Genomic DNA, 26,110 nt, shown 5'->3' on the forward strand with positions numbered 1-26,110 from the left:
TGCTTGAGGCTTGCAATTAATTCCCTCGAGAGACTTAAACCTATATTTAGTTATTTCACAGCATTGCCTTCTCACAGCAATTATGTTCCTATTCTCGAAAGTATTCAAGAAGATAACTATTAAAGGAATTAATAATTTTGATGTAAGGAATTTTTTTAAAGAATACTATTTAGAAAATAACTTTTAATTAATTGAGAATAAAGATCTTTTCTACAGTTTGTTTCTCTTCAACAATTATAACCATCATTTTCCCTATCTTGTTTAATGTTCGACATAAGGACACTAAACATATTCGTATAGGTAATCAACATAGTTTACTTTTTCTAATATACACGACATAAATTTATCAGTACTTAGGTAAGTTTTGGAAAAGAGGGTTGAAAGACAGAAGCATAGGAGAGAAGAGAGGAGAAAAAAAATCTTGGTCTGTTTATTTTAAGTCACTGTTTCTCCAAAACAGGCTTCACTGAACTTTTGACCCTGGCAGCTCTGTTTCGTTTGACACATGTATGGTGATCTTTACTAAGCTTCGCACAACACATTTGTGCAGCAGTCCAGACTTGTTTTCGTTCACTTTAATCATAAATGTCGCAAAAAAAGAAGATACTCATAGATTACAATTGATAGACACCGCGTGGTCTCGTGCGTGGCAAGCTCGCGTGCAAGTCCTCGATGGTGTCTATGGACGCTCCATTGTCTTCACCTGGTGGTGCCCTGGGAAGTCTGGCAAAGTGACAGAACAGTTTTTAGTTTTCCAGGCTTTGCCTTCTTGCTGACATCAAACTGCGATTAAAGTCACTGCATTCTATGGCTTCGCGCCATCGAAAAGTTTACTTTAAAACAAGTTCGTTCCCATCAGAATTCCAATTTCATGACAAATAATACATTCCACTGTTGGGATTGCGAAATATTTATGAATATTAACTGCTAATTTTAAACAGTGGGGGTAGCATATTATTCCAGAATACCTATGCTGTAGTTTTATCGCTCACAGTGCAAATATCTTTAGGAAGAAAATTGATGGCAATGTACATCCAAAGACACTTTTAGACAGCAACTTCTTAATAGTTAAGCGTCCGTAAAGGGTTTCTGCTATCAGTTGTCGGCTACATTTATTTCAGAATTCTCCCCGAAAAAAATCCAAGCAACCAACTTTATGCACCATCCTTCTGTACTGACGGTACACTCGAGCAATGCTGTGCTCGGTATATTGGAAAGAGGGAACAGTGCACTTGATAAAGGTTGCCAAAAAAAAAAAAAAAAAAAAAAAGAAAGAAAAGAAAAGAGAAAAAACAGGTCAATAATGTAACTGTATGAAAACGATCATCGAAGATAGCAAAATATTTTGTCAGCGGCACTTGCGATATAGGAAAAGACACCTAAACATTGGTATCAACGGTACAACTTCTTCTCATCCCCTTCGTCAAAAGATACAAGGCACACAATGCTGATGTTTTACAATTTTCCTTTTATGAAACATTGATATGTATACACATATATATTTCCAAAATGTATAACAACGAGAAATTACAAATTGACATTTACGTTTCCTTATTTACAGCTCTGAAGTCGCAAAGGTGGGAATGTTATTTAGACAGTGAGAGCCGCCTAAAATCGATCTTTCACCTGTAGAGGAATCGACCTTTCACCTGTAGAGGAATCGATCTCTAACCTGTAGAGGGATCGATCTTTCAACTGTATAGGAATCGATCTTTCAACTGTACGGTGGGTGATTTAGCGAGAGGTGACCTTACCGCTGTGCACAGTCTAGTTTATGGTATGTATGTTCAAGGTGCACACACACTTAGATAAGAAATACCTATTGTCCAGCTGGTCTCTTGCCAAACTTTCGCACCTGGATGATAAGGGACAGGTAGAACTACTTCTACTTTCGTCTGGCGCAATGTGAAGGTGTGAGAAACTCTGTAGTCGCCGCTTTTGATGTGCAAACGGCCATGCCGCCATAGGTGTGGGAGTAACCGCCGGCTTCGACTGACTGCGTGATGTAAAGTTAATGAACAAAAAATCCCAGTCTGAAAGGCTTTTATCCCCTGCTTTGGTTCCCTACAAGAAAAATCCCATAATTTGAAAGACTTGGGATCGACAGCGGTGACTGAATATGATACTAAAGTTCAGCTTCCTCGTCATTGGCAGTAATATAGCAAGAAAGCAAGCAAGCAAACAGTGAGTAGTCTTGCTGTCGTTACAACGTTTTTCACACAATATTTATTCCAGAGATTTCGAGTATGTGTGTGTGTGTGGTCGTGTGTGATGATGCCTATTTTGCATGTATTTGTTTCCTGCGTGCTTCTGTGTCCCTTCCACCTCCTACCTGAGGTCACTCCTGACTGTTGACATCTGTTCATCTAAAATTTCTTTCACCTGTTCGATGGATTTGGTTGGAGTCACACTCAGGGCGTATTACCTGTCCCCATAACACCAACCTAGTAGCTGTACTATCATGGAAAGAAATATGGTGGCGAAAGGCGATGGGTATAAACTAAGCTCGGTGAACCACCTACATTTAATTACTCTACGGCGAGTAATTTTCGGAGTCTTTCTTTATCTTTCTTCTGTAACAGGTTTGGAATGGCTGGCAGCTGCTGATAACTCAAAAGCTTTGTCTTTCTTTCTCCACACAGGGGATAGAGGAGGGGAACGGCCAGGGGTTCGAGTTTCACCGAGTCAAAGCCAATTCTTGAATTTTTTTTCCCCCGACATCTATCTCGAGCAAGCTAGAGATGTCTGGCGGCCGCTGAAAATTCTTCAGGAGCCCAGATGCACGAGTAAGGCTTAGCAGTCAGCGAAACTGTTTTATAAATACTTGAGCTGACTGTTAGTCATGGACTTAACGCCTAGCGACCTTCTGTGTATCTGACTTTTAGGTTAGGTCTGTTTTATTCCCCCGAGAGAAAAAGTGTTTTGAACTGCAGAGAAGCCATTACGATTCTATGAAAGTATTTGCTTGGATTGTACCATGTAAGAAGGTTATTATCCCAAGAAATAAGCGTTCTGACTTCCGGTTAACACCTCGCCAGGTGCAGGTAGACAGCTCTTCATGACAAGCTTACAGATCCAGTGAAGTGCATTTTTTTTGTTCACTCACTGTCACATCGATCCCATGAGATAGTGCTAAGCATATAAATTGTAACAACTGAATCTGGACAGTCGCCATAACTTGTTTTTAAGGCTGCTTGCTAATTAACTGAAAATTACAGTCGACATGGATTGATGTTTTTGTGCTGAATCGAGCAACGAAGCCACTTCAACTCTCATTAATACTCAGGTAAAACATCAAAGGGTGTAAGAGCAAACTGATGTTTAAAGTACAACCACTAGAAAACGCTTCTTAGCTTGAAATGGATTCTTTGATCTCGCTTGAGTGCCGCCTTCGTGGTTTTTGCTGCAAAACTTTCTGTTCTGTGACAGACAAAGGTTTTAAACGGAATTTTAGGCTTCTAGTCTTTGTCAGCTCAGTCGCTTTGAGCGATCAGGGTATTCATACCCCATAATAGTAGTGGAATTGTAAGCCAGGACACATTGTCAGTAACGTGTTCATGGTGAAGTGCGTGGGTATGGGACTATCCAGGGATTAGTTCGTGGACTATCTTATGTTCCTCTTAACACGACATGTTAACCCCGTGACCCGGTGGGTGCTCTTGGTGTCTGTCTCAAAGCAAAGACCGACTCTCACACCCTCGGTTTGTGATTTCAGGGTGACTTGCTGAGGTCACGATGTCATGACCGAGGTCCGTGAGCAGCTTTGGAAGCAGTTGCATGCCTTCCTCGGTGCACGCGGACTGCTCGCAATTTCTGGAAGGATCGCCTGCACGAGAGATGTATGAGAAAAGCGGAAAGTGGTAAATGAGCAAACGTCTGACAGAAGATAAAATAAAAAGTTAATAACATAGGCGTCTCACATCTCTGCTGGAACCTGGCAGTGAAAAATGGTGAGAACCCTTAAGTGCTTGAAATAAAGAAAAAAAAATTCCTTTGACAAGATCTCCCTCCTTTCCTTCTGTCTGTCTTGTTCTTTTTCACTCTCTTCCTTTATATTTGTCAGTACACGTATGTGACTGCGTTTGTGTGAATCAGTTTGGCAGATGGTTAGTTATGGGAGTTCTGTGTGTATTCATAAGAATATAACATATTTATTTCTACATAACAGGTTAGATATTTGAGATCATAGATAATTTAGTTTAAAAACATCAAACACCCTCCTCCTTGAACATAGCCATTTCTACAAACCTCATACTGCATTTTGCTCCTCATAATCAAATGAGTAAAAGGAAAAGGAACTTGTCACTCGGGTACTTACTGTCTAATCTGAGTGTTTGGTAAATCTGTGACGTCACAAACATTGCACCGTTATTTAATAACTCTTGTATATGTCTAGGAGAGGAATTGTTTTGCTTTCATAGCATAGCTTTTGTAGTTTATTATTTTTCCACAGTTATTTTCTGCAGACGTATTTCGGTTACTGTTTACACTGAATGTTTACAGTCGGTGTAAATGTCACTCCAGCCATGACGTTACGCTGGCTGCAGCTAATGGCTAGAGACAAACGTCGGTTTGACCGTTAGACGTCGCGATCGCGCGAGATGTGAGAGTAAATTGAAAACCACGATAAAGTCGTCCGATATCTTTTGACCGTTAGCCTGGTCGCTGGACTATCTTCATTCCAGCTGATGTAAATAAGTTCCAAAATATTATTGGTATTATGAATATAACATAAGAAAAACTAATTGATTTCCTGTAAGTATTTAATAAGAAAAAGGCTTTCTGGAACGTTCTTGAATCGGGCTTGAAGTATTTATTTATGGAAAAAGTTAGCCAGCTTGCCTTTAGGTAGTACAGTATTGTATTCATAATTGTTTAGATTTTCAGAAAACACACAGTTTGATATATTTATATTTTCTGCGACAGAATACAGACAGAACGTGTCTTATTGAATTAAGAGAGGGAGAGATGGCCACCATATGCTTTTGACAAAGGAGATAACGAAGTTGATTATAATCTTTGTGTAATACCTTTATGCATTTTGAAATTTTAATTTGTGATAACATGAGATGGTATTTATAGTATGTATGTAGAGACAGACGGACATAAACAGCCAGCCAGCCAGCCAGACGCTGAGAAACAGTAAGCAAAGGCTGCAGACATCTACAATGGAAACGCAAACTTCTGTCAGACCATCTTCCTTGAAAGCAAGAATTCTGGTTTATGTCTAGAATATCACGAACTCCCTATGGGAACCGCTCCCGAGTTACCCCCCGCTGAGGCCTCCTGAAGTCCGGAAGGAAGAAATTTTCAAGGAAGAAGATTATGCAACCGTTGACTTGAGAGCAAGAATGGTTGGTAGTTTTTGTTAGCTTAGAACCATATGTTATTGCAATTAAATAAACAGAAAAACTGAACTTAAAAACCTAAAAATAACACCGGAAAAGTGAGAAAAGCAAGTTTGGGGAATAAGCAGAACACACATTCCATACGTGTTATAACAAAGGTAACTATAGTTACCTTACTTAGCTTTTGTATAATATGGTGAGGTTTAATTTATCTGATGCCGAAGTTCATTTAAAATTCTTTAATTAAATCTAGCATTGTTTTGAACAGGTATTACACACCCTGAGATGTCAAACATTCAACTTTTAATTCTTGTCATGTATTCACTTGCCACAAATCTTTGTCTAATAAGTGAAATACCTTGTTGGTGTGTTCCGTTCTCAAAACACCGGATTTGCTTGTCACTTGTCTCCCAGATTCACAAACAGTAAAACAATGGGCTTGTATTGCAGGCGCCAGCTACACTGAACACGAGCTTCGAAAAGCTTCTGAACTACCTCGTGCACGACTTGACCACAGACCTGCAGAAGGTGAGGTCGATCTTCTGTTGGATGGGGGCGCAGAGAGTTGGAACCAGGCAGGTAATGAACAATGACCTGAGCCCTGGCAGCCCCGAATACCTGACAAAAAAGGCGTACATGAGCGGGAGAATGGTCGGGGAGCTGTTTGCCACCCTGTGTAGGTGAGTAACGATTGGTGCTAACAGCAATATGATGTTGAAATCATTCAGCCATGCGTTGGTTTCTGGTCATGAGGAAGAAAAAGGAAGTTGAATTCAAAGGCTTTATGGATCCATTCTCTGGGCGACAATTTGAGTGTGTATGTGTGTGTGCGCGCTCGCTTAAGGCACTTGTGTTGGGAGAAAAATAATCTGCCGGCATACCTACTGGTGTCCATGTCGTCCACATGTTTTACTTCTGACCTAAGAAACCAGGTGTTAAAGGGAGACGAGCTTCTGAGAACTCACCTACTTCCACAGCTTATACTAAGTCACACTCATCACTCTACAAACATCACGCAGAGTGCTTTGGAGACGAAAATAAATAAAACTTTTTACATAGAAGTTCTAGATAAGCTCAGTAAATACAGGGCAGTTGTATATGTCAAGAAATAAAATCTCTCTCAATCCTAGGTACTTCCTATTTTTTTTCTCTTTCACTACCCGTTAATGTATATATTTACCAGTGATAACCAATGGCTAATCTTTCTTTATGGCGTTTCCTAAATATCGGTAAATGCTTCTGTTTCTCCTTTCTCCATAAAGACACTTGTTTTCGGCGCCTAGCTACTATCTGGCCTTTCTCCCCTGAATACAAGTCTCGTCTCGTAGCTACCGAATAGTGCTTATGTCTCGGAGACAGCTATCTACCACCACTGTCTTTCTTCTGACTTCTTAGGTTTTAAATGCATACTACCATTTTATCTATCTGCGGACTTCCCGCATGCAGTCCGGGGATGACACCACAGGGCCAGCTGCTTGTCCATGATGTAGTCTCAGTTGATGGCTCGGCGCAACAGATCATCTCACCTCATACTGACTAGTGTCTCACGTTTTCAGGAAAGCAGGTGTTCCATGCATCCTGGTGAGAGGAAAAGGCAAGGGGTCGTCCTACGAGGTCGGCGACCAGCACATATCGGGAAGGAACACCTGGGCAGTTGTCTTCCTTGAAGGCAGCTGGAGATTTGTCTTCCCACACTGGGCGTTCATCGGCCTGAATGCCTTCAGCACAGGACACTGGACACTGGTAGAGGACAGCGGCAAACCCGCTAGGGACCGGTATGACGTCACAGGCCGAACCGCCTGTTTGAAATTTACTGTAAATAATTATTGACAACTCACGTCTAACGTTTGGCAAGAGATTAAAGAAACATTTTATCATGTTTGGTAACCGTCATGTTAAATCGTTTGCTAAACTGGCCGAAAATAAGTCCGTTTTTGGTCCGTCGAGAGAGTGTTAAATGAAACAATGTTCTTTTAAATGAAAAATACATGCACGTGCTTGTACTATCAAACGTAGTTGCTCTGTGCATTATATAAAACGAAAATTAAATTTTCTCATTTCAGTAGTATGGAATAAAAGTTGTGTTGGCAGTGACACGATTTTTGACCTTCTGAATTAAGTTTTATATAGTCGGTGACCTGGATGACAGAAAAATAACATCCAAGTGCGTTGCTCTTTCAAAGGCCCAGCGCAAGCGACGGTGTTTTAGAAGCTTATGTAGACGAGTTCTGGTTTCTGACCAATCCAGACGTGATGAACTGTATCTGCCACCCGGACCATGCTGAGTACCAGCTTCTGACCTCACCCTGGACAGAGAAGCAATTCTTCTCCTTACCCTTTTATCAAAAAGAATACTTTTCATCCGGATGGAAACTTTTAAGCCCGGACTCGTGCGTCGTGGAAGCGAAGGACGGCAAATGCTGCATCAGTTTCCAAAGTCCCACGGGTGGAGATAGCAGACTGGACTACAGGCTTTACTTCGACGAAAAACCACCCGAGAGAAAATTTCCTGACGAGATTCAAACTGAGCATTACGTTAACAGGTAGCAGAGACAGACCTGGTTGTAAATATACTCGCTCTCTACTGTTTATTTTTTCTTTCTCTTTCACACTCACTTTTCATGTATGCATCCTCTGAAAATGTCGTAACAATTTTGCATTTGAAACATTAGGAACAATTAAAATACAAATTTTTAGAACATACTGAATATTTATGTGATCGGTGTTTCCTTTCTTTTTTCGCCATGTGATAAAGAAAAATGTCTGCTCTCAAGATGTGTTGTATCAAGAGTTGTAAATTAGGTACATGTTAGATTTACTGACAACAAAGATGAGATAATTAATTTCATCCCACATTTACCAAGTTAAATTAGACTATCATTACTATGTTAAAGGAGGGGATCATTACCAAATTGAATGAGAAAATTTATTACCAAGTGCTATGGGTTCTTCATTGCCATGTAAATTGACGATGTCATTAGCACTTGAAATGAGAGCATCATTACCACATTTTACGAGATCTTTATTGCCACAATGTCATTGCCAAGTAAATTTATAATTGGCTGTTTAGCTATTCCTTTGATCCCTTTTCTGCCTTTTCATCGCATAATAGATTTAATGAAGAACGTTTGGTCCGCTTTTCAACCACCAATACCCATGTGCAGACAAATGTCGGTATGTCAGATTAAAGCAAGGAGAGAGGTTGATGTCGCTGCTCGTTAAGCTACCCTTGCCTGGCGCTTATCAGCTGGAAGTGATCGGCATTCACGACAACCAACGGTGCCATCTTGTCAACTTCCGCCTGACCTGCCAGTCCGTGCCCCTTGACACTAGGCCGTTTCCTAGCAACCCTGACATAGGCTACGGCTACGACGACACGGCGCGGTCGGCAGGGCTGTCTGACCCCTCCCACACGGACGGCCTTGTGGTAGTGTCCAGTGGCCAGGCCATCGACTTCAGCTTCAAGGCGCAGCCCACGCTGGACGTCAGGCCGAAGCTCGTGCACAGGGATCGCTCCCGCGAGGACCTGCGAGATCACGTTTCGCTCTCGAGGACAGAGGACAAGGCCACGGTGACAGCGAGGCTGCCCGACGATGATGCCAGCCCAGAGTACGCGCTGGAGATTGACGTCCTCAAACCACGTGACAGAAAACAGGAGGTAATGATGATGATGATGATGATGATGATGATGATGATGAGGAGGAGGAGGAGGAGGAGGAGGAGGAGGAGGAGGAGGAGGAGGTGTACTTGTAACTTGCAGCATGAGACCAAGATAGATGGCTCTCTCTATAATGATCTCTAAAATGCATTTCAAACAAAGATCAGCGGTTAATTAAAGGTACTGTAAAAAACAGGTCATATTTCAAGATCCCAAGATTGTATTTTTTTGGTATGATGTTGAATTATTGAAATCTGACTTTAGACATTTGCGATTAAAAGAACAGTAGTAAAGCATTATATGGTTTAGAGAAAACTATTACTGTTTGCAAAGGAAAGCTGTCTTTTCAGTTATTAAAACCTTAACGTGGATTTTAGAAATATATTACATACGTTGTTGCCAAGTAATCACATTCTTTCAACGACAACATTTTGTTTTAAAACATACCTTGTAAATGACTTTCAGGATGCAGTACAAAAATTTTTTTTAAATGAAGGGGAAATAACCATGTGTCAAACAAAAAAAGTTTAAAATCTCGATTGTTTCCCTTAGATCACAAGACGACTTGACTAACCTCGTATGATTTGCAAACTCGTAATATATGTTCACAAAAATACAAAAGGAAGTAACCATGTATCCCTCGCTTACACCACAGAAATGCAATTATGATATTTTCACACATTACTAGTGGACTTTGTCACTTTTATTTCAAATGTGGAGTGAAGCATACAGCATGCTAGGACACATCAAAAACTTGAAACTCCCTTTATAACATAGTTTTTAAGAAAGATAGAGAATCAGGTGACTAATATATGAACAGTACCACTTATATTGCATTTTACACAAAACTGGACGCTCCAGGTACTGTTGCTGTCGCTGTGTTAATATGTATGAAATACTTTGCGAAGATTTGACCAATTACCTAACACAACAGACAAGTTTAAGACTATTCAGTAATAATTTTTTTCTTTAAAATTTTAAACTCATTTGGGATTTTTATTTGTTGCTATATAAGCTAACTCTCTCTTGTAATACTTCTATGTAAACTTCACTCGGCAATAACATATTGCCGTATTGAGTGTGATAAAATTCGTTGCTTGTCACACATTCCTCAAACTTTCCGATATTATAAATTCATTCGTCAATGGTGTGTTGCCGCCTGTTTCAATTTTTCCAACTCCAGTAGTACGTAAAAAAAATTATCAAAATTTTAATAAATTCTTGAGTCTTATTCAGCGTATTCTTAACAACTGATGTGTCACAACTTTAGAATGGTGTTTCAACTTCATGGCGCTCAGCCGGGGAAGATGTTGACGGCCCGATCAACAGGCCTGAAGAAAAAGAGTCCGTCAACGTCCTCAACTACTTGTTAACGTGTGATCAGGACCTGAATGTTGTCACCAAAGACGAACGGAAACAGGTAGCGATAGCATTATGCAGACCTTATTTCCAGTTGTCACAATTATTAGCTCATAGAAAGCTAAGATAACCTGAGTAATTCTAAAAACAATTGCCTTAGCGTGGAGAGACTAAAGGTCACTTGATGAATACAGTGTGCTTATCATTAACGTGAAGTGATGATGCAAATGATGGAGCATTATAATTCCTCAGTTTTCTGTGAATTTGTGTCTTGGACACCGACATTGTAACCGCGACATTATAAAAGCTTCTTTATTGTTGGGTCCGCTCTTCACCTTTGTAATGTTCTGGACATCGAGATAAATGAGGGACTAAAAGTGGCTAAAAGAAAAAGCATTTATGGAAAGTCAAGAGCATTGTTGTACTGATCAATTAATAAAAAATAGTGATCAAACTTTTATGAAACGCTTGATTTGCTTTGAAATGGAGGCGATCGTTAACATCCATTTGTACTGCCTTAGAGTTAGGTATCATTTTTTTAACTGATAGAAACTATATTCAAAATTGTTATGCCTAATGGGATTCGAACATATTATCTTTCGTTTACAGCTGCTGCGAGACGTTAACGACGCACTGGAGAAAGGTGACTCCATGCAGCTGGAGAGGGCTGTGTTTCGGTACAAGACTGCAGGCATATCAGACCTGGTGACGGAAGAAAAGATTCTAGAAAAACAGCACAAGTATGAGAGGATTCGTGCAGAGGTGGTTGAAGCAGCCAAGTCCAAGGACATAGATCGCCAAGACAACGCCATCAGAACTTGCGTTGCCTACAACCTCGAGGACAGAGGTGACATCGGAATGGCAAAGGAAATGCTGAAGACACTGTGTGGAACCGGTAAAGTGATGACAGAAAGCTCCGAAGTGTGCACTGTTATACTGCAACAATCCACGCATCCAATAATTTCTTGTATCGTTTTGTTTTGGTTTATCCCTGTATGCCAATCTTTTATTGCCGTTAAAACTGAAATGAATGTTAAGCTTTTACCATGTTTTTGTTTTATAACAACATCAGCACATGCTTTTAGTTTTGATACTATGGAATCTATGGTTGAGTATTAATCGACAGTCAGTTGGTTTGTAGTTTGTCGTATAAAGAGCATTGAGCTTGCCTCCACAGGCGATATACAGATTATTATTATTTATTTATTGCAAACTTTAATCTGAGCTTGTCGCTGTGTCCAAAATATCCAAACATTTTTAGCCTTAGCGTAAAAGAAAACCCACAAACAAATAGTGACTTGGTTAAACATCATCAGTCCGTTCTTTAACAAGACTTCACGAAAGCAAAACCCCAAAACAGTTGTTCTCCAACAAATAACCTCTAACAACATAGACAATAATAGAATCTCTTGTCTACTGCAATGTCCCCAGTGGTTTACAAAGCCATTGAAAGCTGCCAAAGGGGGGAGCTGCAAAATGTTCTGAAGCGAGTGTCCTGTACATGCGTGGGGGAAGCCGTTCAAACGGCGGCCTGTTACAAGGACGGTTTGCAGATGTACGAGGAGCTGCGCCCGCTGGATGAAAGCAGAGAGGAAATATCAACTCTTACGCAAGAAGACAAAATTTCCCTATGTAAACCCCCAAAACCAATTCTTGATGTCATATCTGCCACACTTATCCTCCTTGGGGAGACTGAGGACGACCTTAAGGTAACTCGGGTCTTCAACTCAATGGACAAGAGGAGTTTACTCATCATTTAGTTGTCTCCCTTGCCTAGTTTCTTCCTGTTATCTTAAAAAATATTTTAAAAATCAAAAGTTTTTGAAAATTTTGATTGTCCTTATATAGCCGTGTTTATAAATGTCTCGATACTTACAAATCACACAACTTTTTTCAGGCTATCCCAATGTTGAGTCAAAAATCTTCACCTCAGAATTCGTTGTCATGGTGACAGTACAGTAGTAACACAATGTGAAAAGCTTCTGACAGTGACTTCTAGGGTTTTATTTTCGATCTCTCGACAGTCTTGGCGGACTGTGTGGGGGAAACTTAACGGAGGGGAAGACCAAGAACCACTGTTTACTCGTATGGCGAAATACGACGACACTCGCCTGACTCAACAGCAAGTGCAGCGAGCAGTCGCCATCTTAGATCGTTGGTCTGGGGCGTTCGACGACAACTTGGTTGCTAGAAAGCTGTATCTTTGGGTAGGTCTTTTCTCTGGCATCTTTAGTGAATAATCATGTTTACCTATCATGATGAAATTCTGGTTTATTTTCTTCTCCACATATTCTGAATTTTTCAACTTCTGTTTCTTTGGTTTTGGGTAGGTTATGAACCACAGAGAAATTGTAAATAAGAACTAATTTCTGGTTGTTGCATTCTGGATGAAAGAATTGTTTTATTTTCAGTGTACTAGAACGGTTGAGGTGTACCGGCTAAGACGGGATCTCGGCTGCAGAAGAATGAACGAAAATCTTTAGAGTATAGTACGAAAATAGAAAAAAGACAGTCTTTAAGTGTTGATGTTCTAAATGTTTATTGTGGGGATTTATTCTCATCGCTTATGTTAAACTGTTATATTGCATGATTCCAGTGTGTGTGCCGGCTTGAAAATGAAAGGTAGCGAGTAACGAAAAGTAATAACAATGAATTAGTTCTTTATGAATTCTTTATAAACTTCATTATCTGTAGTAATCATCTTTTTATACATATGATGTATATAATTTCAAGCATAACTCCATGTGTTAGCATCGCCTAGAGTACCTACATTTGTGTGCCATGTCAGTCGAATGTTTCATGTGTCAGATAAATATGTGTGTATATATAGATATATATCCAATTAATACATTACATACTTACCACATGTTGCTTAAAGGAAACAGTGTTTTGTGCAAAAGTAGAATAGACATTGCATTTGTATTAAATAAAATTTATTACTCTGTTTATTGCTCAACAAATGCAGTTGTTTTATGTTCATTTATAGTGGATATACTATATCCTCTCTCTCACACACATATGTTTAAACAAAACCAGGCATGCACTCACACAAAAAGACATTTATCTGCTTATTTCTCTTAATAAGGTTGTTTTGCCTGGTTGTTATGCTCCACTGGGGGTGAAAAGGAATAAGAAGGTTGTTATTAATTTAAAGATGATTGGCAAAGTATATAACTGAATGCAAAGTAACTATTAGAATTACCATCCACATAATATATTTCCGCATAATATCTGCCTATTAGTCCAAACTTGCAATAAACATATTTTAAAAAGTCTTTGGCACAGATACAGCACACATCAGCCTTTCTACCAGTTCCATAAAATAATGTTTAGGAGAAATGCCAACATATAGGTATGTACCAGGTGGAGAAAAAATGCCAAGAAACTGGAATGAAAGATTAAAAATTAACGAAAGAGTTGTACCATTGTAACTAGCTGCTTAAACGAGGGTGTCAAGGACGCTCCTCATGCGTGCGACTTGGCGATGCTCGCTAGCATTTTAGTTTCTCTTTTTCACCTCATTATTCAGTTAGTCCAGTGTATCTTACGCGCAAGGGTATCTGGATCTACAATTGTCACGCGGTGTGTTTGATTGAGTTGCTTCTGACTATTTTTTGTGGCCTTCGTGTGTAACTGGCTGTCAAGATGGCGGGCGGCCATAAGGCCGTTCAACCGTGATTATCTTCTTGCGCTCATCCCGTCTTCGGCTAATCTCCAAGTGGACACGTCCAACTTTCCTGCTGAATCCAATCCGTATGGACAGATCTCCCAGTATCACCAAGAAATCCACCGGTGGAGGCGTGTGTTTCTATGTGAACGAGCGGTAGTGTAACACCGTTGTGGTCAGGGAGAGACTGTGTACCACTGATCTAGAGCTTTTATCCATCTCCCTCCGTCCTTTCTACCTCCCGAGGGAATTTCCTCAGCTGTTCTTCACACTTGTGTACATCCATCCCCGCGCAAGGTCCAAGTCTGCCGCTCACTTGATTACAGAAGTGTCACTCAAGTTAGCAGCCATTTGCCCGGACGCTCCCCATTTTATCCTCGGTGACTTCAATCACTGCCGGTTGAGTGGGGTACTCAGAAATTATGAGCAATATGTGTCATGCTCGACCACGCGAAGCAGTTCCATGATCGACTTGTGCTACGGCTCTGTGTCTGGCGCTTATAAATCTCTGTGTTTGCCATCTCTTGGAGCGTCGTATCATAACAGCATTTTTCTGACGCCGGTGTATAAGGCAGTGTGTCGGAAATTTAAGCCAGTGGTAAAGACAGTAAAGTGCTGGACAGAGGAGAGCAAGCTATGCCTGCAGGGGTGCTTTGACTGCACTGACTGGCAGGTTTTCTACACTCCAGCGACAATCTCAATGACCTGGCTGATGTTGTTTCCTCTTATATCACCTTCTGTGTTGACACTGTCATACCCATTAAGGACACTGTCATCTTTCCTAACAACAAACCCTGGGTGACAAAAGAACTGAAATCGGTGTTACTTAATAAAAAACGCATATTTTATACTGGTTCTGCTCAAGATAGGAAACTAGTGAATAGGGAGGTACGGGATGCCATTAGGGAAGCTCGAAGAAAGTACAAGGACAAAGTCGAGTTGCAGTTCAGTAGTGGTGATCTCAGGGCTGCTTGGGGTGGTATTAAGACCATGTCGTCTGTTCATTGCATGGCAAGCGGTCGTAAACAACCTGTGCAACTTGTGGGCTATGCTGACAGTGATGTTCCCAATGTCCTCAATTCCTTTTATGCCCGCTTTGAGAAGTATGACTTCTCTCACAATGTTTCCACACTCAAACAGTCTCTTGTCTCTGAGCATGGGTTGGTGATTGCCCAGTCCTCTGTCACACATCTGCTGAGGCGTGTCAATATCAACAAGGCTCCTGGTCCAGATGGTATCAGTGGACGTACCCTCCGTTACTGTGCCGAACAGCTTAGTGGAGTTCTCCAACATCTATTCCAGCTCTCTGTGGACTCTGGTCGTATCCCCGATATTTGGAAACTTTCGTACATTGTGCCTGTCCCAAAAACCACTAGGCCCAGTCGACCCAATGATTTCAGACCAGTTGCTCTTACGTCACTTATCATGAAAACGCTGGAAAAAATTGTCAGGAGGGAAGTTATGACTGTTGTTGATAAATGTCTTGACCCACTGCAGTTTGCCTATAGAGCTGGGAGAGGTGTCGATGATGCTAAGCTGTTCCTGCTGAATACTCTGTACAAACATCTGGAGACACCTAGAGCTCATGCCAGGCTTCTCTTTGCTGATTTCTCTTCTGCTTTTAACACTGTGCAACCTCACTTATTAGCAGAGTGCCTAGTCTCAGACTTCCATTTGTCCCATCAATTAACTCTGTGGATCCTGGACTTCTTAACCAACAGGCAGCAGAGAGTTCTTGTTAATGGTACTCTCTCCGACATTACTGTTACCTGTACAGGCTCCCCTCAAGGCTGTTGCTTGTCCCCACTATTGTTCATAATCTATACTAATAGCTGTAGAACCACTGTTGATGGAAGCTTTCTTATAAAATTTGCTGATGACACTGCCTTGTTGTCTCTCTTGTATGAGCATGAACACGTTCACAGTGGCGCTCTTCCTGCTTTTGTACGCTGGTGTGATGAACATTTTCTTGACTTGAATGTCTCAAAGACAAAGGAAATGATCTTTGACTTTAGGCTGAACAGACCTGTTGTGGTTAATAGCACTATCCATGGTGATGCCATCGAGATTGTCAACACTTATAAATATTTAGGTACTATCTTTGATGATAAACTTAAATAGGATGTGAACACTGACATGATCCTCAGGCGGAGCCAGCAACGCTTATACCTGCTACGGAAGCTTCGGTCTTTCTCTGTCAGCCCAGTCATCCTCACTCGGTTCTATCAGTCCTTCATTGAGAGTCTCATCACCTTTTCTTTCACTTCTTGGTTTCACAACCTCTCCGTCTTTTGGTTAATTGTTCTTCGTCTACTCGCCTTATCCGCCTGGGGTTCCTGACCAGCCCTGAGTTGAAAATAATTTCAAGAAGATTCCTCGTCTGAAAGGCACTGTAGAGTGCAGGTGACATACTAGAGGCCCCGAAAGGTGTTGAGGGTCAATTTTGTGCAGTTTGACTTTTTCTTTAAAAATGGATTCCTTGGTTATTGAACTAACAGGAAAATACACTGCTATGTTAAATTAAAAGTTACAAATTGTCTTAAAATACATTTTAATCGAGGTACCCCCAGGCGATCCGTCCTTATTTCCACAGGAAAATGACGAAATTCAAAGCTGTTTTGGTATTGTTTCCCTGTAAGAACCCCACTGTTTTATACCTTGCTAGAAAGCTCGGAGTCTGTATTTTCAATCTGTTTAACGACTGATTCAAGTATTAACCAATCAAAAGACCACTAATCCCCTGTGGAATGCGGCGTCCCTCGTTCTCAAACACTGGTTTCCTCCAAAGACGAAAATCAAGAATGAAATCTTTCAAAAGATTGAGAGACGCCCCTACGTAGGGATAAATACTTGTTCTTCCCTTGTTTTCGTTTTTTTTGGGTTTTTTTTTCTTTCATTATTATTACTAACATGCCGATTTCCTGTACTGTGGGCAGAAGCTTCGCGGGCCGGACGGCACTGCTTCGCGGGCCGTAGGTTGTGCATCCCTGATCTAGACGACCATAATCTTCATTAGATGAAGGGATGGAAATGAAACAGAATTAAGAGATACATTTAAGATATTTGTTTTAAAGACATCTCCATTTTATCCATGCATTTCTGTTATTGAGACCTCATCATAAGATGGACCACATCCGCAACACAAACTACAAAATACATGTACAGTATAGGGGTCCTGGAGGTCTAACCACACTGAAAATAAGGACAGTCTACAGACCTTTCAAGGACCTGGAAACCTATTCTAAGGACCATTCAAATATTTTTTCACAACGTTCAGACAAAACTTACTACATGCCATCTGTCACTCATTTTTGTTTATTAAAGAGATATAGATTAAAGGGCACAATTTTGTTAGAAATTTCCTTATTTAGGCTGAAAAAATAAGTTTTAGTTCTATGGTGTTCATTTTTCTTAACATTCTGTTTGTACGCTTGATTTTAAACTAGCCCCACATTGGAAGAAAGGAATGAACAAACACAAACAAAAGCTTTCAGCGATTCAAGCTTGTTACTATTTGTGATTTTTATTGTACGATACATTTCGTAATTTATTAGATTTTTAGGGAAGATAAGCATCAATTATCATCAACTTACGACGTTAATATTTTATAATTTTTTCTGAGCAGCAATGAGGCATGTCACCACTTCGCTTCGAAATGTTTCTGGGTTGGACACAGACACATTTCTTGCAAAGATCTCGTACAGTCGCTCGATGATGGCCGAGTGTTCATCAGCAGTGCGCGTGTCCAGCAGGCTGCTCCGGAAGGCCGTTTCTGACCAAACTCTCGTCCCTCTTGTGATGAGGTCAGCAAAGTAGACTCGGTCATCGTCGCCATCTGATTAAAAAGACGGATGATAACGGGAAGATCTGATAACCAGTCCGTAAAAGACGACTTGTGCTACGAACACGCGGTAAAGCACACTAAATAATTGTAAAGAAACGTTTCTCACAGATGTTGTATATGACACTACATGCAGTCCATATTCTTTATCATTTGTCTAAATATTCACAGTAAAACAAGAATTAAAAAAGGGAAAATAAGGATACTCTCTTATCCTAACTTAACGATAGCATTTTAAACAGTATACAAACCTGTTTCTAGTCTTTGACGCCATCTTTGTTTACTAGAACAAGGAATAATAGCCGATACTGGCTCTGTCAGCAATGTAAGTCCTGCTTGTCGGACAGGGGACTCAGCCGCCGCCTCAAAGGGCTCTATTAGGTCTGGTACAGTCCGGTTTGCCATCCTAATCGTACAGGACTGGAACTCCTCCTGCAAGATGTCGTTCAGGTTTCGCCGTTAACATCAGTGTTTCCAAACTAACAAACAACGGTCTAAGAATACGATACAGCTATAGTTCCTGAACTGATCAGACTTTAAATAAACTTGTATACTTATTTTGTTTTCTCGATCACAATTACTTTTGTTATTGTATTGCAAACATCGTACCTTTAGTTCACATGGATGATTTGCTGGTGTGAATGATTTGCTATGTTCAGGGACTGTTATGTCTCAGTAAAAAGCGTTCGTGTACTTATCTCGTAGTTTTAGTGTAGATATTGTATACAATAGTACACTTACAGTTGTGATAGCGCCCTCTTTAAACAATTCTTTCCAAGACAAGTCGTAGGTTAGCAGAATGTCCTCCACACACCCAGGGAGAAAAGCAGTCTGACTCTCTGGGGCATCTTTGTGAGGACTACCTGGGCTAAACGTAGGATAGATAACGACAAGAACGCCACCTGTCGGAAACATGAGGATGAAAATGAAGACCTGATGTACCCCATGTGTAACACAAACATTTTGAATAAAAACTACAAGTACTTGTTAAATATGTGGACATTCTTACCTCACAGACACAATAATGTCGTGTCCAGGCCAGAACTAAGTACGGGTACAGGTCACCAGAAGAGTGCATTGCTTAGGTCACTTGGTGAGTGGCTTGTTTGTTACTTGGTAAACGAGGTCAGGTAAGTATATAGCATAGAGCAAGTAAGTGCTAGGTGCCTCCTGCCGTACCCCATATGGACTGCTGAGTGTTTTATCATACTGAAGGACTAACACTTTTCTGCCAAACAAACCTGTAGACCTCTGCTAAAATTGTAGTTGCGTCAAAATGCAATTACTAAAATGCACTCTCTGTCTAGAGGAAATTTGAATGTTGTGCAGGTAACATGTTAAAGGTCGCAAATGAAAGTATTTAATCAGTGACAGATAAACCGACCTGGCTTCAGCTCTGCAGTTCTGTGGAGGAGAAACTGTTGCCAGTCTTCTCGACAGACCTTCAGATAATCTTGACGTTCCTTCTCAGAGTTCGTGAACCAGGAAATGATGGTGTCGGAACACCTGTCCAAACTAAGTATCATTCATTTCATTTACTCTATCTACGACGCGTTTATTATATGTATAATAAACTACTCTACCAAATAAAAGCTAGTGTTATTAGGTATAAGTCAAGCGCAATTGAATGACCCTGACTTGATTTAGGAAATATTTACTACAAACACTTAAAGATTACTAGCAAGAAAAATTCATGTGATGTTCGTGTTAAAAAATTTTATAAGATACTTACTACTTGTCACTTAGCCAGTGGGCGGCGATGGAACAGATGATGAAATCACAAGAGTTCTCGGGAAGACACTGCTTGTAGAATTGAGTTCCACAAGCCAGAATGAACACTTTGTCGAATTTCCACAGGAACGATGCTTCATCTTATAAAGCGGACATATTAGATTAAAATAATATTCTTAATATTACTTGATTCTTATCTGTTTTTATGTTTGTGAACTAGAAATTAATCACAATATCTAAGTAACTATATATGTATCTCTGTTGGCTATCATGACATAGACTGTTATGTACCGTAAATAGTTTTAAAGAGGCTGTTGAAGTCGTTTGTCTCTTGGTCTTCACAAAGCACTTGAATATTCAGGTCCGGGCCATGTTTGCTTCTCAGATGACCTGCAACACGAGATTCCAGTAATCCACCCACATATCAAAATGTTTCTTCCTTAAAATAAAGCTTATTTTGTAATTATCAATGTTTAGTTATTTCTTTGTATCGTTTTTATGTTTGTTTAATTTAAATAACCCCATGGTAGAAATACTTTTACCCGTGACCGAAGGAGAGTGGGAGGGGGTCGACTAGTGACAGGATGGAGGTGAGGGGATGTTTTGGAGAGATGTCGAGTGTGAAGGTCGGGTGAAGAGGGTAGAAGGACAGAACATGAGAGGACAGCTCAGAGGTGACAGCTACGACTGATCCAGAGCGTGAGTGTGTGGTGTGGAGGTTTTGCCTCTTTCGCGACTGGAATCCATGAAAGTGTTGCGTTTGCTCTTGTGGTGAGATCCGAAAAGCAGCCCCATCTCCCCTGTTACTGAAGCACTTGCACTTCAAATACATAAGAAAATAAAATAGAGCAAATAAGTAATATATCTTACTGGTATCATTCTTATTGCATGGGCCTGTCATTGGTTAGCACCAGGCAGTGTTTCGATGGTCACCTTCACTTTACTTGGCTTCACCTTCGTGTTTGCATGTCACGCGAGGTCAAGATGGGTTCAAAAAGCTAACCTGAGTTAGTTGCTGCACGAGAATATGACTGATAAGCTGATAAGACTACCGGATTGTTCACTTGAACTCGCGTTGCCCCGAATGTAGACGCAGGTATTTATCTGTAACCTGATAGAATAATAAAGTAAGAAAAAAGGTATCCCAGTGCTGCTAATAAAAGGGAAGAGATTGTCTTTATATATTAGGTTTACCGAAATCGCTCTGAACTTAGCGGCGGCCTGTCAACTACACTGACAACTAACCGTTACAGAACCAGAGACATTTCTTTAGCAGCACGTTGCAAGAATGTTCCAGGTAGCAAGTTTACGACTAATAAAGTTGCTATTTCCAAGAGTAGTCTGTCTCAAAGCAACTGCACCTTACTGTGTACAGCCAGGGGAGAAGAGAGCAGGGAGTATTCTGAGTTCTAGAGAATGTCGACAGCCGACAGAAAATGCCCCCATCATCGAAAAACTTCCTTTTCAAAGATACTCTGACGACATCGTAAGGACAGGAATATCAGTGACCAACGCCTGTGAAAATAATGTCTTATCGCTCATTGGTAAGATCTTCATCAAACATAAGGATATGATTAAAAACTGTTGTCATTTTGTAATTTACTCAAGATTTTAGAAGGAAAGATGTGTCAAACTTCAAGATAATAACGTGCTGTTAAAACTAACTACAGGCCATCTGTCACTTTATTATTATTATTATTGCAGATTTCTTAAACAGGTAAGATACAACAGTGGGGTACAATTGTATTAGCAGTTTCCTTATTAGGGCTAAAGATGTAAGTTTTAGTTCTGATGTGTTTCTTATTCTTCACATGCTGTTCTGCTTTGACATGTACTTTTAAACTAGCTTCAGTTATGAATCAATATTCAAATATACATCGCAAAATCCGCACTGAGCATTTATCCCTTTCTCGTACAATTTACAGTCTTTGTAATATTTGTAATAACCTATAAATACATTCCAGCTTTCATTATGACTTCATTCGCTGCCCTACCGCTTGCATAAGAAAGTGTTTTGATTTATAAATTTTTGTCATTGCTTTAATGAACGAAAATCAAACTGGAGAAGCCGCATTCATGCCCATGGCAGGAAAGAATGGTCTGACCAGGTGGAGGAGGAGAGGAGTACAGGCGGTGCTGGTTACTGATAAGAGATGAGAGTTTCTTTGAGTGATTTTGCATTTCTTGCTTACAGCACAACATAAGAAAGTAAATGTTGCATGTGCATATCAAGAGCATATCAGCAGAAAATATTTTTTTCGATTCACTAGACTGTCAGTGTTTGCTGTCCTCTCTTGCTATCGTCTGTCGGTGACCAACATTGCTGGTGAAAGTCAACAGATGACTGCACGATGAATAGAGGACACTTCTTACATTAGTTCCCGATGAAAGATAACGGGACGAGCATGAGTACACACAGAAGTAAATCCCTGTCCCAAGTGTTCTTGCCCTTCACATATTATTCTCTATGATAGTTTAATTAAAAATAAAGTAATTTGCTGTACACTGCGAGAATAAGAGCAAAATTTCCTTTCTGCTCCAGACTCTGTACCCGTGCCCTCAGCAAGCGGAGTGTTCACCATCGGTGACTATGGAACCAGTGACGGGGCTGTGTCTCAACAACTGATTCACAAAATCATCGGCAAGTTAATTAATTTCTGCATTTGCCAGAATCACGTGTTCAACTTAAAAAGCTTTTTTTTAAATCAAAACATACAAAATAATTAGGGATAACACAAACAACAAGCGATAAAACGTTTCAATATTTATACTGGATTACTTTTTTAGACTGGCCTGTTGGGCTTAGTTCAGTGTCTGTTCCCTCGAGACTTGAATCTCAGAAAAATGGGGGAAAGTGTTTACAGGCCGTGAGGTCGTTCACCTGGATGACTCTCAAACCTCAGCTTGCTGCTCGCACCTGTGAAAATGATGTTAACGACTTGTGTTTTCCAGAGCGTTTGAGAAAAAAACATGGCCAAGATCTCAACATTCAGGTGTTGTACGAAGATCAACCGTCAAACGACTTCAACAGCCTCTTCAAAAGAGTTTACGGTATACTAAAGATAACCTTCTCTGAATATTAACTAAAAATATTAAGTTTGGCATCGTTAGGCAGCCACAGCTTTTTCCTGGCTGTGCGTTTTAGTTTTTTACGAAAAACAAAAGTAAACAAGGTGAACAAAAACAACAACAACAACAACAACAACAACAACAACAACAACAACAACAACAACAACAACAACAACAACAAACAAAACCAAACAAAAAAAACAAAAACAAAAAAACAAACACTTTTTCTCACAAAAAGAGCAAATGAATGATTTTTCTCTCCTTCAGAGAAGACATCGTATTTGTCGCACTTCAGCAAAGTGTTTCCCCTTGCCTGTGGAACCAGTTTCTATGAGCAGTGTGTTCCTGAGAAGTCATGTGACCTCATCATCGCTACACTGGCATCGCACTGGCTGTCTACAGACAAGTGGGTTCAAATCTGTCTCTTTGATACGACACTCTTTAATCCCTTTCACAATATTAATTTCACCACTAGCTTAGCGTTTGTGTTCCTTCACTTGTATGCACAAATACATGCACAGTATGAAAGAGTGCAGCTGTAAACACACTTGAATAGATAAAATTATAAAATAAATAATGTCTTTACCATACAAATAGGTACTTCAAATTTTTTAAATTTATTTTCAGTTTTGTGCGGTCTTCGAATTCCATCTTTCCATGGCTGTCAACGTCGAGGGAAGAGCTAGGGGCTTACAAAGAGACATGCCAGTACAACTGGGAGCAATTCCTCCATTTTAGAGCAAGAGAGCTAAAGTTAGGTCTGTCAGTTTGTTCCTTGCCCACAAGAGCAAAACAGTGTTTGTGCACGAGTATATGCTCTGCAAGACAACATTGAGATAGACATGTATTTAATAAATCTTCGTTACATGTACTACTATTAATAAATGTTTTGTTCGAATGTAAGATCGTTCCCTTAGAACCCAATTAAGTTTCGTATATTTAATGAACATCATTATGTATACTAATACGTATAAACATTATTATTTCATATTTTCCGTCTTGCTTCTTTCGTCCTTTCAGGTGGCGTTCTCTTTGTAGCACAAACTCTTCGACCAACAGGTAAACAATCGCAACCTGACAGTGGTCATAGGGAGACAGGGACACATGACACTCTAGTAGACCTTGACCTGTCATGGAAAACGTTGTACACAGAGGGCCTGATAACCGAAGTAAGGAACACATATTATTATTTTAAAATTTAAATAACACCTTTTAAATTTTTTTGTTAGTCTTATAGAATACTTCTAACAACAATATACACAGTAATTTAATTTTTTTTTCTTAAATCGTGTTAAATGCGATAATAACTGAGCTTCCGCTCTCGTCAGCACATATGTTAGTGTAAAACATTTCCGCTCTCATGGAAATCGGCCAAAGGATACATTTTAGAAGCAGAAATTTGTGTTGTACTCTTACATTTATTATAAAATATTTTATATCTCTTTCTTGTAATCTGAATGTTTGATGTATATAAATTACAGGAGGAGTTTCAAGCGTGCACAATACAGATGGCAATGCCATCTTTACAGGAGATAAAAGCTCCTTTTGATGGACTTAAGTCCCGTGTTCGACCTCTTGGACTGAGCTTCCTGCAAGAGCCAGAACAATTGATAGTCCCATCGACCGCTATAAGTTTGTGGCGCAAAAAAATAAAAACTGGTTAGTTTTCAAGTGACAGATTTTAATTGTTTAAGCTATGCGATTATAGTGCATCATATTCACAAACTCATCTCATTAAAACGGTGTATATACGATATTTCTTGACAATCAAATCCGAGTGGTGTCTTACAGTAATCATAAATCATGTTACGCAATTTCGATAACCAGATCCACTTGTCATTTCATATGCTGATTATTTGTTGATATATATATATAGGTATTTTGAATCTTTGATCTCTGTTTATCTCTTATGACTGGCCACATATGATTGGTAATATTTATTCTTGACCATTTTCCACAGATGGTGGTGATGACAGAGGCTGCTTTGCTGATCTCCTCACAAAAGAAACGAGGTTTTGGTCAGAGAGGACCTTCAGAAACAGCCTTGTGAACACTCGCAGTGCGGACGAACAGTCGGCTATAATAAACCGTCTCTACCACACGTTTCACAGCAAAGTTGCGGCGAAAGATCCAGAAAATTATCAAAGTGATTGGGTTTTGTGCACGCTCGCTGCTCAGAAATGTAACCAAACCTGTCAGTAAACTTTGAATACTTACCATAGATTCTTTGATTTCAACGACAAGAAGATTGGTGTAGCTGTTTAATCTCTATCGATGCAATTTGTGAAGCTATTATTATCCTTCCCGCTCACTGTCGTCTGCCACAGTAAGGGACGCTACTCCAGCATAATTGCTATGTAGGGCACAGAGTTATCTGATTAGTTGGGCAGCGACGAGACACTGGGCAGCTTTCAAAATAACTTGCCTAGCACCCAACTCTTCGCAGTATTGTTTACTTGCCTGTAACCTTTTTTTTTTTTTTTTTCCTATGTGTTTAACCGTCGGTGACTATGGAACTCGTGATGGGTTTGCGTCTAAAAAATTGTTTCACAAAATCATAGGGAAGTGGAGAAAACTTGATTACTAAAATAAAATATTATTCTTATTTTTATAAAAATAACTTTTTTCATTTAACTCAAAATAAATAAAAACTAAGCTAAAATAACACTGGACTTTTAGTTTCAACAAAGGTAAAGAAATTCTGTTAACTCCTCGGTTGTTTGCGAGTGTAGTGTTTATGCCACTTAATTATTTTAGAACCAGTTTTGTGCAAGAATAGTCCCCGACTAATTTGTGTTGCTGATGATTTTCCTAGCATTCAGAAGACTCCAGAGATGTTTAACCGGAAATAAGTGTGTTGCATGTTTGTTTCGTATTTCTCGTCTTGTTGCACAGTCACGGTTTGTGAGGGAGGTCAACCAGAGCAGTTTCTTTGCAATAATACTATACTTGTTTGTCCATTTTTAAAAGGTGTAGGTACTGATATATGTTATATGTAAAACTTGATAAAAATATGACATTTTTATGTGTGATATGAATGTAGTTCTTGGGTGTGGTTGTATCAGTCTTCTTACTATGGTTTATACGCTTCATGGAATGGAGTGTTCAACATTATCTTTTACTTATTTTTAGACTTGGTTGCACGTTTTAATGAGAAATTAAATGAGGATTCTCTGGCGAGTTGACTTGAGTTAAATGCTGAACTGATTGTATAGGCATACAAAAATTACAACAATGCTTCAGCCCAATGTGTATACTGCGTAAACAAGTGGGCGGGGCATCTTCGGCCAACCGTGTTGACAGCGTAAAGAAAGAGTAAAAAAAAGTCACTGTCGGCCATATTTTTAGTTACAGAAAATAGGTTCATTAATCATTTCTTCTTCCATGACCCAAAAGATTTTTTTTTTCCTAATTTATAAAATAACGAAACATCTATC

General features: G+C 39.8%; 2 protein-coding genes across 3 annotated transcripts; both read left to right on the forward strand.

The window, feature by feature from the left end:
- The first annotated feature begins 414 nt into the window (after positions 1-414).
- Positions 415-13,454, forward strand: LOC112575487 (hillarin-like). 2 transcript variants are annotated; one of them, XM_025257392.1, is made up of 13 exons: positions 415-2,184; positions 2,643-2,786; positions 3,716-3,950; positions 5,232-5,354; positions 5,799-6,028; positions 6,905-7,123; positions 7,532-7,891; positions 8,532-9,006; positions 10,277-10,426; positions 10,975-11,260; positions 11,797-12,074; positions 12,390-12,572; positions 12,777-13,454. In XM_025257392.1, exons 3-13 carry the CDS (start codon positions 3,948-3,950, stop codon positions 12,846-12,848), a joined length of 2,379 nt encoding a protein of 792 aa, XP_025113177.1. In that variant the 5' UTR covers positions 415-2,184; positions 2,643-2,786; positions 3,716-3,947; the 3' UTR covers positions 12,849-13,454. The 2 variants fall into 2 exon arrangements, with proteins under 2 accessions (XP_025113177.1, XP_025113176.1); XM_025257391.1 differs by lacking the exon at positions 2,643-2,786.
- Positions 13,455-20,691: 7,237 nt separating this feature from the next.
- Positions 20,692-26,026, forward strand: LOC112576145 (gibberellic acid methyltransferase 2-like). The gene is made up of 8 exons (XM_025258420.1): positions 20,692-21,148; positions 22,147-22,245; positions 22,557-22,655; positions 22,941-23,079; positions 23,301-23,431; positions 23,694-23,842; positions 24,155-24,332; positions 24,634-26,026. The coding sequence occupies exons 1-8, from the start codon at positions 20,893-20,895 to the stop codon at positions 24,873-24,875; spliced, it is 1,293 nt and encodes a 430-aa protein (XP_025114205.1). The 5' UTR covers positions 20,692-20,892; the 3' UTR covers positions 24,876-26,026.
- The last annotated feature ends 84 nt before the right edge of the window (positions 26,027-26,110 follow it).

The sequence above is a fragment of the Pomacea canaliculata genome, linkage group LG11 (assembly GCF_003073045.1).
Source record: "Pomacea canaliculata isolate SZHN2017 linkage group LG11, ASM307304v1, whole genome shotgun sequence".
Classification (NCBI taxonomy): domain Eukaryota; kingdom Metazoa; phylum Mollusca; class Gastropoda; order Architaenioglossa; family Ampullariidae; genus Pomacea; species Pomacea canaliculata.

What these genes read in the sequence shown, in the direction of transcription:
- LOC112575487 (XM_025257392.1), top strand. An exon ending in GGCAAACCCGCTAGGGACCG is followed by an intron (nt 7,124 to 7,531) that starts GTATGACGTCAC and finishes GCTCTTTCAAAG; the next exon opens with GCCCAGCGCAAGCGACGGTG. An exon ending in GAAGACACTGTGTGGAACCG is followed by an intron (nt 11,261 to 11,796) that starts GTAAAGTGATGA and finishes CAATGTCCCCAG; the next exon opens with TGGTTTACAAAGCCATTGAA.
- LOC112576145 (XM_025258420.1), top strand. Translation starts at nt 20,893, where the DNA reads ATGTTCCAGGTAGCAAGTTTACGACTAATAAAGTTGCTATTTCCAAGA. An exon ending in AGCAAGAGAGCTAAAGTTAG is followed by an intron (nt 23,432 to 23,693) that starts GTCTGTCAGTTT and finishes TCGTCCTTTCAG; the next exon opens with GTGGCGTTCTCTTTGTAGCA. An exon ending in GCGCAAAAAAATAAAAACTG is followed by an intron (nt 24,333 to 24,633) that starts GTTAGTTTTCAA and finishes CATTTTCCACAG; the next exon opens with ATGGTGGTGATGACAGAGGC.